Source organism: Cyprinodon variegatus, unplaced genomic scaffold (assembly GCF_000732505.1).
Source record: "Cyprinodon variegatus isolate N-32 unplaced genomic scaffold, C_variegatus-1.0 Scaffold894, whole genome shotgun sequence".
Lineage (NCBI taxonomy): Eukaryota > Metazoa > Chordata > Actinopteri > Cyprinodontiformes > Cyprinodontidae > Cyprinodon > Cyprinodon variegatus.
Window position 1 is genome coordinate 290,105 of NW_015151347.1, and position 11,906 is coordinate 302,010.

Below are 11,906 nucleotides of genomic sequence, written 5' to 3' on the forward strand. Positions count from 1 at the left end.
TTAAATAAAAGTGCTAGAGGTGTCTGAAAAGTCACTAAATATAGCAACTAAAATGCAAAGTTGGCAACAATGCGCTTTGCATCATTTGTTTTCAAAGGATTTGCTGCTGTTTGTTTGGACCTTTCTGCACATGCAGAGAAAATGAACAAATCCAATGTGGTGAACACTGAAGGGGGGGCCTCTTGACTCAAACTTAGTATTATAAGCATTCTAATGGTATTTTAATGAAAGGGTTTTTTTTTTATCAAAAACATAATTAATGTGCACAAATAAGTAATAGCTGTATTAACCATACATGTAAAATTTCTCTCTAAAATTCTCCTTAGTTGTGAGTCTGAATGGTTGTTTGTCTCTGTGTTGCCCTGCGATGGACTGGCGACCTGTCCAGGGTGGACCCCGCCTCTCATCCATAGACAACTAGAGATAGGCACCAGCACCCGTCGCGACTCCGCGACAGATAGGCGTGACTGAAAAAGGATGGATGGAATACAGTAGAAACCAATCTGACTTTTTTTAAGTGAAAATTTTGAATCAGGACTCATTTTACACTAAATCAGCAAACGGACCATATAGTGAAGCTTAAAGTATAATGTTCTCATCTTAAATGATCTCAAAACATACTTAAATTATCTTAAAACACACTTTTAGAGAACAACATCTTATAGCTGTTAAAGGCATAACACTGGGGCTGTTCAGAAAACACCCAGCACTAAGGCGCAGGGGTATAGGTTTAATTGCTTATGAATCAGAAGTGGAAGCAAATCATCAAACCAGACCCTGGTTGTGTGCACTAAAGTGTATATGACAATTAATTAGTGTATCTCAATCTGTTTACTTACCGGTACGTCTTTTGTTCCAAAAAAAACAACAAAAATTTCACAGCACCCCCTGTTCAAAATGACTTCCAGCCGCCCTGGGTACAGGAGATGTCTTAAGCCTTTAAAGCTGCAAGACCACTGCTACTTGGTTGGTCTATCTTGGTAAATTCCAGCAGATGTTTGCGGTTTTAATGTGGATAAATATTGACTAAAGGTTAAACAGCATAAATTCTTTTACAGACCAACCTAAAAGGGTTTGAGTTTCCTAGATTCATCCGACGTGTGTATTTATACTAACACTGTTTAAATGAGTCTGAATGTGACCCTCTGAGTTTTTCTAATCAAGCCGTTCTGTTGCTGCGCTGCAGGTGTGGGCTTGGAAGGAGAACGTGTGGGAGAAGGAGAAGGGCACGCTGCTGGAGAGGTACACAGTGGAACAGAGCAAGCCTGCAGCTGAGGGCGGTGGCGTCCTCTCCACCCTCACCATCAACAACGTGATGGAGTCGGACTTCCTGTCCACCTACAACTGCACAGCCTGGAACGTGTTCGGCCCCGGGACCATGATCATCACCCTGGAGGAGACCGGTAAGCTAGCAGCACATGGTTTCTGTAGCTACAGTCTTTGGCTGCACCGATGATGTCTTCCTAACCTTTTCTCCTGCCTGTCGTCACAGAGGAGGTTCCAGTGGGAATAATAGCCGGCGTCACGGTCTGTTCCACCATCCTGCTGTTCGTCTTCCTGCTTGTTCTTGTTCTCATCTTTTACCGGCAGCGAAAAGGCAGTGAGTCATCTTCTCTGTTCCTCATGCAAAACTCCTTTAGTCTTAACTTACAGTTGTTTTTTTAAAGGGCTTAAATCTTGTACCAAGTCAAGATGAGTCAACTGTTCAGTTCAGTCCGACAGGTTGACTCCACAGGTGTCCTTCCAGCTGTTTCTCAATCTGTGTGTTTGTGCTCGCAGGCCGGCGCGGGGTCACGCTTGGGAAGCCCGACATCAAGGTGGAGACGATTACTAAGGAGACCCACAGCCTGGAAGAGGACTCTGGCAGCGTGTCCACGGCGTCGCGCATGGTCAAGGCCATGTACTCGGTGAGCGGCAGCGAGCGGGATGTTTGTGTTTGGGTTGGGATCTGTTTCCATAGCCTGTAGCTGTAGACTAACTCCCTGCAGTGTACCTCACTGTACCTCTTCACTAAAAAAAAACAAACACCAACTTCCTCTTCACTCGCTCCTTTTTAACTCCACTTTCTCTTTTTCTCTCATACTCTGTTTCTCCTTCCCACTCCTGTTTTATGTTCTGGCTCCTCTTCTTTTTGTTTGTTCTGTTGTTTGACGGTTTAGTTTCTCCCTTCTGTGTCCTTCTCTCCTTCTAATCAGCCTTTTAAAGATGAGATAGAACTCAAGTCGGACCTCCGAAGCGACACCCTGGACACCCGCCAGGAGTACGACCTAAAGGTGAGCTTTCTTTCTCTAAACTTACCAGTTTTTGTTTGGTTTATGTTATTTTATATATATATATATATATTCAGTGAATAAAGTTGATTTTGAGATGGTATGAATATACCACATATTACCACATATTATCATCACTTGTCCTGTTTTCAAGTGATCAGATGTTCGCTGCTGTAGATTCTCCTCACTAGTCTGCTTTGTATTAACCCTAACTTCACTAAATTCATTCCTGAACCTACATTTTAATCATCAAAAAACCTCTTGCCGTTCTTTCTTTTTTTATTGTAATAGCTACTTTATAAAATGGCAGATCATCTATCGAAGGAAAAATCTGGTCAGAAAAGAATAATCAATGGATTATTATTTATACCTAAAACTAATACATTTGCGGTGAATTAATGAATTTAGCATTAATCGGTAAAAGCAATAATTTTCATTGATTTTACAGAGTCTGGGAGCGGCCATTTTTGCCCAAATATAGTAACACCTCACTCCTGCCATCTTCTGGCAGTGACGTCACGGTGCGGTAAGCCTAGCGCCATTCTCCCCGCTTTACAAGCAAAATCAAGGGGAACTACTAGACACATCTGCAATAAACAACAATTATTTTAGATTTCCAGAGGACTTCACCATTGAAATAAGCAAGAGCTGCATGGCAGTTGGATGTTGTGACACATTGGGTAAAAATTAGAAAAAAATTCGTTATTTCACCTTTCCGATTCCTGATCCTCCACGGACGTGTTCGTTGTTACATTGCAAACTTGAAGAGGGAGGATTTGCCATCAAACTTATGGCCAGAGAAAAAACACATTTTATGTAGCCAACATTTCAAGATGACTTGGATAATAGCGCATTGTGACAAACATCAGAAACACCACTGGGACTTGCTTAACAGCCGATACCGCACCATGACGTCACCAACCGGTAGGTGGCAGTAGTGTGCTTTGACAAACATGGATGCCTCCAGTAAAGCACATTCAAATGAAACTACTCTTAATTAAGAACACTTATCATTTATTGATTATAATTTCATATTTAAAGTACTTTCAGAAGTAGGACTTTTCCTTTAAAAAGACTCTTGACAGTTTTTACTCTAAAGGGTTAGTTGCTATTCCATCTAACGCCAGGTTGGTTTGGATTACTTTCTGATCCCTTAGATTAAAACCATCAGTTGAAAACTCCAGATTTTTACTTATCTTTGATAGATTTTGTTTTTTGAAGTATCAAACATTAAGGAAATAACAAAATAAAAGCACAACTCAAGTCATTCACTGCAGTGCTTGTGACAAGGCATTTTAAATCACCAAGCTGCATGAATGTCTTTCTTTCGAAGGAAGTCGGAATACTCTGTGAGGGCAAATGAAGGCAGAGCCCTGGAGCTGAAGTTCTGCCTCAGATCATACAGAAGAAACACAGACAGGAATCCACCGCAGGACGTTGTTAGATCATCCCGAAATGCTTTTTTTTTTTTTTTTTTCGGCCCACCGCCTGGAGAGCTAAAGCTGTACAAAAAAGTTAGAGACAGAAATAAGTCTGAAATAAACAGGCATAATAATACCAAAAAGAATGAATGTATAGAAGCAATTGGTTCATCTAAAGTTGATTGATTTTAACCATAATTTAATGATTTATTAACAGGAGACAATTTTCTTGAATACCAGATTTTTCTATCTGTAAAATCAGGATATTTCCACCATAACATGAAGGGCTAAATATGTTTTTACAATATGCTGAAGTATATTATTATTATAATTTGAAAATGTATTCTGCCAGCTGCAATATACATTAACTGCATAAATAAATAGATAAATAATTAATAAAATGTTTTATTAAATGTAACAAAAGAGAAACATTTTTTTTCTTCCAATAAATGTGTAGAGATGTATAACTATATGTAAACCTAAGAGAATGTCACTTTGAGATAATGTCAAACAATTTTTTTTACAATTTATTGGAGGCTAACCTTGATATAGGTAGATGGCAGAAGGCCGCTCACACTGAGCCTGGTTCAGCTGGAGGTTTCTTCCTGTTGAAAGGGAGTTCTTCCTCTCCACTGTCGCTACAAGCATGCCAGAGTTTCTAGATACTCTCAGAGGAATGCTAAAACCTGGATTCTGTAAAGTCCGTCAACTCTTGAAAGTCCCGTCGACCATATCTTTTTTCAGCATGTTCTTCTCTATCCTCTTATAAACATTTTTGCATGATCTCCATATTTCTATCATGACGCTGCTCTGCCATGCAACATGGCTAAGTTTTCGCTAATAAGCTTATAAGTTAAGGAGTGCATCCACTGTTCATATTTACAAACAGAACCTCATTCTGCATCCTTGTTGCTATTACCGGTAAACTGTGGAAATCTTTGCTTTAGCATGCCTCCTCTCTGACATTGCTTCTCTAAGAACTACCAGTGAGGCTCCGCCTAAGAATAAACAGCAATAACTTGTTTACATCCATAATTTATAGCCATTTAAAGCCAGACATTTTTGTAAGTATACATGTCTTTTATATAAGGTTTTTATACATTTGGATGGCAAAGATATTCACATCTCATTTTTTTTAAATACTAAAACCTTTGACTTGTTTTTGATCAACTCAAAATACAAGCCTGAACAGTATGCTTCTGTTTTTTGTTCATCCATGTTGGCTTTGGTGCCTCCACATAAAAAATTGCGCACATAATTCTTAGGCTTCTACTTGGTAAGAAAGTAGTGGATGCAATCGATCCAGCTGTTCCTTTTATGCCTCAGTTTTGTTAAAGAACATTAGTGAACCAAGGCATATACCAAAATATCTGTAGTTATTTATCTTCTACTGTTCTATTATAATGTTCTTAATTACTTTAAATCTTTACAAAGTTAAATGATTTACTTTGTAAAGATTGATTAACTCCCGCTATCATTTCAATAAATGAATGATAGCAGGAGGGAATCAACTCAATGGCTGAATTTTAGGTTTTTGAAAGCTGAAATCTGAGTCCACCCCGTCTGTTTAACGTCATTTGTCCATAAGGTGTAGATATAACGCAGAGTCTTGTCCTGAGGAGGTCGTTCTTCTATGTTGGGCCATGAGTCTGTGGAGATGTTGTTTTGTTTCTCCAATATAAAGATCAGAGCATTCCTAACTGCATCGAACTACATAGATAACTCATATTTGGTCTGGGGCTTTGTCTTTAGGATGCATTAGTCTCTTGTTAGGTTTGAAATGTGCTGGGATTTTTGATTTGGATAAAATACATTAAGTTTTTCATACTACTTTGTGTTGATCTTTGACATACAACCCAAATTAAAACTCGTTTTGTTTTCTTTGTAATGAATCTAAACTGTATTTCTGTTTGTCTCCTCCTGTCTCTTTAGGACCCCACTAACGGCTACTACAATGTTCGAGCTACCACCCAGGATGAAGTCCACCCTGGGTCCCGTTCCACGTTGCATTACGCTGACTACCGCTCCCCTGCAGGGACACCAGGAGGAGCAGCATCTATCAGTAGCAGCACTGGAGGCTCTGGAGCCACAGCCAGCGGAGGAGCCCCCGTTCCCCCAGGTCCTCTCACCTCCCCTGGACGCCCACAAGCCTGCTACGACCCTCGGCCACCCTCCAGACTGTCTCACATCAGTTATGCCCAGTTCAACACTTTCACCCGTGGGGGCCAAAGCCAGCAGCCCCCCACTAACCCCGCCCCAGCGGCCACTGACTTCCCAGGGGACTGCAGCCTTCTGGACTCCACTTCCCAGCTTGCCTACGACAACTACGGCTACCCTTCGCACTACCAGACCTATCGCATGGGCTTCGCACCATCCAGCCTGGCCCCGCTGGAGGCCGGCCCGTCCTACGAGATGTACGGGGTCGGATCTGGGGTGGCAAGCCCCGGGGTCGGGGTCAGTCCTGGAGGCCCAGCTCCAGCCGTTTCAGAGACTGGACTGGGGAAGTACGGCAGCTCCACTCGCTTTTCCTACACCTCGCAGCACTCTGACTACTCTCACAGCCGACACACGCAGCGAATGCAGACTCACGTGTGAGAGCGAGACTCAGAGAACCCCCCCCCTCACAGTCTTAGCCGAGCATTAAGAGGCATCTTATAAATAGTGTCACACAGAACACACATATACCCACACACAAACATGCAGACATTTCCCCATGTCCTGGTTGGACACCAACACACAAACACAGGCACAATTTCCTACACCATGCCCGTGAGAGAGGGAGGAGGAAGAGTAAACAGAGAGCAGAGAAAACAGGGTGAAATGAAGGAGTTTTAACGAGACAGGGAGGGGAAAGTCCACGCGGTTTGGAATTCCCTCTACTCCCGATGTTTGGAGATGTGAGCTCTGTGAGAGCGGACAGCGCAAGTCACAATCATGCCGAGAGAGGACGAGAGATCGCGCCCCACCCACCCCCCCAATACAACCTCTGTTCTGAACTGTCGTCGTGAGGTGACGGAGGAAATCTTGAAGCAAAACTGTCAGATCGACGCGCCGATCGAAAGCGACCTCAGCCAGTGGGAGCCATTTCTGGCCACCATTTTGAGTTTTTCTTTTAGCTGGTTGTCTTATTCAGTGAACATAGAGCACATAAACAGTATGTAGTATCCCAGAGAGCCCGCGTGTACAGTGCAGCCGGGCCCGTTAGGCAGCATTTAGGGGGGGAAAGAGGGAGTGTGGGTGGCTGACCATCATGTTGTACTTCATCCATGGTATTCATTCTCTGACGTCTCTTTACTATATCTCTGTTACGTCTTCTGTTTATTTGCACACCAGATTAGAGCTTTGTATTCTATTTTTTAACATTACAATATTATTTTTGTCGGTGTAAAACATGTATGTAATCATGTATGATGTAATGGACCAAAACGTTTTGGAGCGTGCACGCACACCGAACCCAAGCGAAGAGTTGTGCCAATGGCGGAAGCCTGGAACGGGGATGTGTTTCAGTCCCTTTTCCAAAAAAAAGAAATTGAAAACCTTGTGCCAAACGTTCATATTCCTTGGACCACGTGTATGCAGTAGAAGCTCCCTCTATTGGTTGGATGCTGCTTTATGAGACCAGGATGGAGCCGTTTCTTCTCTTGTTTTTAACTGTAAGCCTGGCACAGACGAAGAGAGAACAAACGTGGATGATGGGTTTAGAGTGGCCTTATGGGGGAGCATTTCATGCATTTCCATTTTGAATCATTCCTACATTGTTCGTCTGCCAAATCTGGCTGGAGGAGAATGTGTGCAGAGAGGTTTAATGAAGGCTTGTCCACAGTATTGACATGTTATTAGAGTGTGACTGCGAGTGTGAGTGGGAGCGAACCATCAAGGGAAGGGAGGGGGGTGGGCATTGGCGCACACTTCCATTTGTACAGTGTGTTTGTATAGAAGTTTGAATGAGTGTGTGTGTTTTAGTATACGTCTGTATCATTTCTCACAAACCTGTTACACTCCTTTTATACCTCTGGTAGGACTGTATCCTGTATTATTGTGTCTTTGAATTTAGGCGAATCCAATGTTTATCTTATCGTACCGTTGGTAGCAGAGACAGCTGTTCAAAAAGATGTACGACAAACATTATCAAACTCATTTTTTTTATTCCATTATCTTCGATATTTTTTAAAAATGGTATGTAATTATTTTTCCACAGTATTACATAAATAAAAAGCACTGTTTTTTAATGAAGTGTCTCGTTTTTGTCTCCTGTTTGAACCCTTCACAGCAGAATACCGCTGGAATATTTCTGGTTCGGTTAGCAATCTAGACATTTTGAACATCTGAGCAGCATTTTTGTTTTGTTTTTTTGCATTAAAACGTTCAGCTTTCTACTGAATCTTTAAAGCAGGTTCAACAGAAGCCTTTGGATTTTTAAAACATTTTTGAAAGTGGCAGCAGTGAAACAAGATTTAGGTTTATGCTGGAGGAAATATAGAGGCATAATGTTCTTCATCCTCAATCCCTTTGCAATTGTTTATGTGATCATCATTTATTTTTTAAACACTTTAAGTTTTGAATATTTTTATACATTTGTATATGTCATTATTTCTACACCAAGGGAAAAAGTTTAACAGGTTTATTAAATGTAGATGAATAACAGAAGTTCGATCTGGAACTCAGTGGACTGGTGAACCAGAACTGGAAAGTCTGAAGGGGAGATCACAGTGATCAGTTCAGGGACCGTAGGAAATTTGACTGAGGCTTGATTGTTACTGGAGAAGGGCTCACGTTTGAGGGGGCACTTGTGAATCCTAGAATCCAGCTAGTGGGGGTTATGCCAAAGAAGAGGGAACTCGTTGGAGGGCGGACAGATAGACAAGCATTAGACCCAGAGGAGTAAAGGAGCGGGCTGTCACTTGGATTTCCGATGAGAACCTGAACAGATCATGTGGAGGTTTTCCTCTGCTCAGTGTGTACTCAGTTAATCCTTCCAGGGGGAGAAGGTCCAGGTATCCAGTACTCAGGAAGGCTTCCTGCCCAGAGGTGGAAAGTACCGAAATACATTTACTCAAGTTACTGTATTGAGTAGGTTTTTTGTGTATTTTGTATTTTTCAAGTAGTTTTTAAAATCGGTAATTTAAATTTTACTTGATTACGTTTTGAGTGAAGTATTGTATTTCGTTACATTACAAATCCCATCCGTTACTGAGTAAAAAAAAAAAACTTTGGAAAACCGAAAGGAAGACAAAAAAATCTTACCCGGAAGCACTACAGTGAGTGACGTGATCAGCATGTAGATCTAGGCTACCAGGCGCCAAGTCTTTCTGCAGGAGATCGGGAACGAGATGGAGGTGGATCAGGAGAGCGTCGACGGTTCAGAGAACGTTTCACTAGAAATGCTAGCTGAAACATCGAATTCTGCTGCCTAAAATGACGAAAATCCTCGGCCACATCTGAAAGACTGCTTTTCATTTAAATTCAAGAGGGCCAACAGTATCATCATGCAATGCCAGACGTGTCTGCCAAAGGTGACTGAACTGGCAGCATTCAATAACTCCACATCTAGTGTGACATGTGTTATCTTGTCATTACATGTGTATACATTTGTATAGATTTTTCTTTAATTAAAAACTAAATAGCTTTGGATTTATGACTTCTTGTCCTATTTTCACTACATGGGAGAGATCCCCTGCCCCCTTCAACTGTTTTTTTTTTTTTTTTTTTTAAATGTAAGTAACTTTTACTTAAAATACATTTTAAATTAGCTACTTATTACTTTTACTTGAGTAATTTTTCTGATGGGTAATTTTACTTGTACTTGAGTAATATTTCATCCAAGTACTTTTACTTGAGTATGATATTTTGTCTTTTTGCCGAGGAGCAAAGACAAAAACTTGATAAGACTCAGAGAAACAAAGCTTAGGTTAGACTCTGCTAATCTCAGCTTGGCAAGAGTACCCAAAACTGGCAAACACTCTGGCCTCGAGGTAGTGACAGCCCACTGCTCAAATACTCCTCCAGTAATGATCCAACGAGCCGCAGGTGTGCAGGAGGGCCAACGAGGACAGGGCATCACCTGGTGTTGGAGGGAGAAAAACACACAAACAACCCAAACAAACTGGATTCCTAACAGAAATAAGGTTTTCCCCTTTTTTTTTTTTTCATGAACGTCATTCTTGTTTATTAGTATCAGTAAATACTGTATAGCAATAAGGTTTTTCACACCTATTATTGTTGTTAAAAGAGCATAGAAGATCAAAGGAACCAGGACTGTGTGACCACCCCTAGCCTATCATTGCCCCTCGCGTAGCTTTATAAACAAGGTTCTCGTGAAAATCTGGTCTGTTTTCAATCATTTCTTTGAAAAGTAGAGATGTGCGTGTAATTTTCCTGTTGATTCATTGTGATGAGTATAGATCCTCCCTGAACAGGTTTCAGCACCTATTAGTTTCCAGCCACCCCTCAGTGTGGAACTATCACATAGAGAAACAAACCTGCAGCTCAGTGGTGGATGAATCATTCCAGGCGGAGAATGAGTTTTTGTTTTTTTAAGTTGAAAGATTGCAATGGGACCTGTGCAGGAAAATATCCTAGATGTCCAAGTCTGCCCTGACCATCAGCAATAGAGTTCAAAGAAAATCACTATAACATTAAAGTCGTGTGTGGACTTGTTTTGTGCTCCCCCCTAATGCCAGAGTCTTTCTATCAGGTTTTATCATAAATAGAATAGAAATATTCCTTTTTGTCCCTTTGTGGGAAAGTTTAGTTGTATCAGTGACAAAGCAAAAGGTAAATGGGAGTGTATGGGTTGACATCTCTAAACAAACCTATGAAAATGTTAAAAGACTTTAAAAACTACAAATCTGAATAAAAAAAGTTTGGGGGCTCTATATCCCTGCTAAAGAAAAACATCCACAAAACATAGAACGGAAAAATAAATATTTTTAAACGCCAAAGTTAGTGTTTTTTTTGTGATAAATGAGGAAAATCAGTCCTTTGCAAAATACCGATATGGACACACTTTCCAGCTGTTTTGTTTTCTACAAGCTCGGTTAGCCATTTTTAAAGTTTGTGAAATAACTACTAATATTTGGCATAGAGCTTAGAATCCTGAGGTTCTGAGTTTGAGCCCCACTCCCGCAGACTGACACTCTAGGTCTCTGAACAAGACCCTTAACCTCACACTGCTCTGAAAAAATTACCTCTGCATTTATCCCATCTCCTTGAGGAAGGGATAAATGCAGAGGTAAATTTCTCCAAAGTGAGATCAATAAAGTTCAGTTATTAATATTAAACATTACATTTCAATTCTGAACAATTCTGTTTATTCAAGCGTAAGAAGTTAAAAGCAGGTACCTGGGTAAAAGCTTATGTTTGTTGCATTACTAAAAACCTACGATGAAACTGAACAAAAAAAAATGTTAAAAACATATGTAAAATATTTAATATGGCTATCCTTGAAATGAAGATATTGATTGCTGGATGTTAAGTTATTCTGTTGGAGGATAATTTACTCTTTAATCCTGAAAGTAAACGAACCAAAGGAGATGAAGGTAGATTTCAGAAGAAACAAAAAAAATAAAATTCTTTTAAAATCATTGGAGAACAATAGAGGTGGCGTAGGAATATAAATATCTTGGTGTTCACTTGGAGAACAGAATTGACTGGGAACTGTGAAGTCCTCTATGAGAAGGAACAGAGCAGATTTTACGTCTTTAGAAAGTTTCGGTCCCTCAGTGTTTGCAGAAAGATGCTGCAGATTGTCTATAAGTCTGTTGCAGACAGTGTGATCTTTACTGTCATCATCCGGGTAAACAGCATAAGAACAAATGAGGAACCTTAACCTGATAAAGAAGGAGAGCTCTGTTCTAGAACTCCTCTAGAACCTCTGGAGATGATTGCAGACAAATATAAATCTTCATTAAATGAAGAACATTATGGAAAACAGTGATTATTCTCCTTAAGAACACAGTTAAACAACAACAGAGTGTCTTCAGTCAAATGCTCCCTCAGATCTGCTGCAATAGATCCTTACTTCCAAAAGCTTTCCTTATCTTCAACCACTCCTTGATTAAAATACTATATTAAGACAACATTTAATCTCCCTTTGTGATAGATAAATATATATGAATGAAATTCAATTGTTTTTATGTTTAGTTAAAAGATTCACATCAAAGACATGACAATAAACCTTTTTCAGTGGAGCATAACTCAGAATCTCTTTCACGAC

At 40.4% G+C, this 11,906-nt stretch overlaps 1 protein-coding gene across 2 annotated transcripts in view; it reads left to right on the plus strand.

Annotated features, from left to right (window-relative positions):
- The window catches only part of LOC107099654 (kin of IRRE-like protein 1), a 64,980-nt gene extending 57,060 nt beyond the window's left edge, over positions 1-7,920 (plus strand). Inside the window, exons 11-15 of one of the 2 annotated variants that reach the window (XM_015397867.1) lie at positions 1,187-1,403; positions 1,493-1,600; positions 1,780-1,907; positions 2,160-2,273; positions 5,624-7,920. In XM_015397867.1, the coding sequence (XP_015253353.1) occupies positions 1,187-1,403; positions 1,493-1,600; positions 1,780-1,907; positions 2,160-2,273; positions 5,624-6,286 (1,230 nt within the window). In that variant the 3' untranslated portion in view covers positions 6,287-7,920. The remainder of the gene's footprint in view (positions 1-1,186; positions 1,404-1,492; positions 1,601-1,779; positions 1,908-2,159; positions 2,274-5,623) is intronic. The other variant, XM_015397868.1, reaches the window with a different exon arrangement.
- The last annotated feature ends 3,986 nt before the right edge of the window (positions 7,921-11,906 follow it).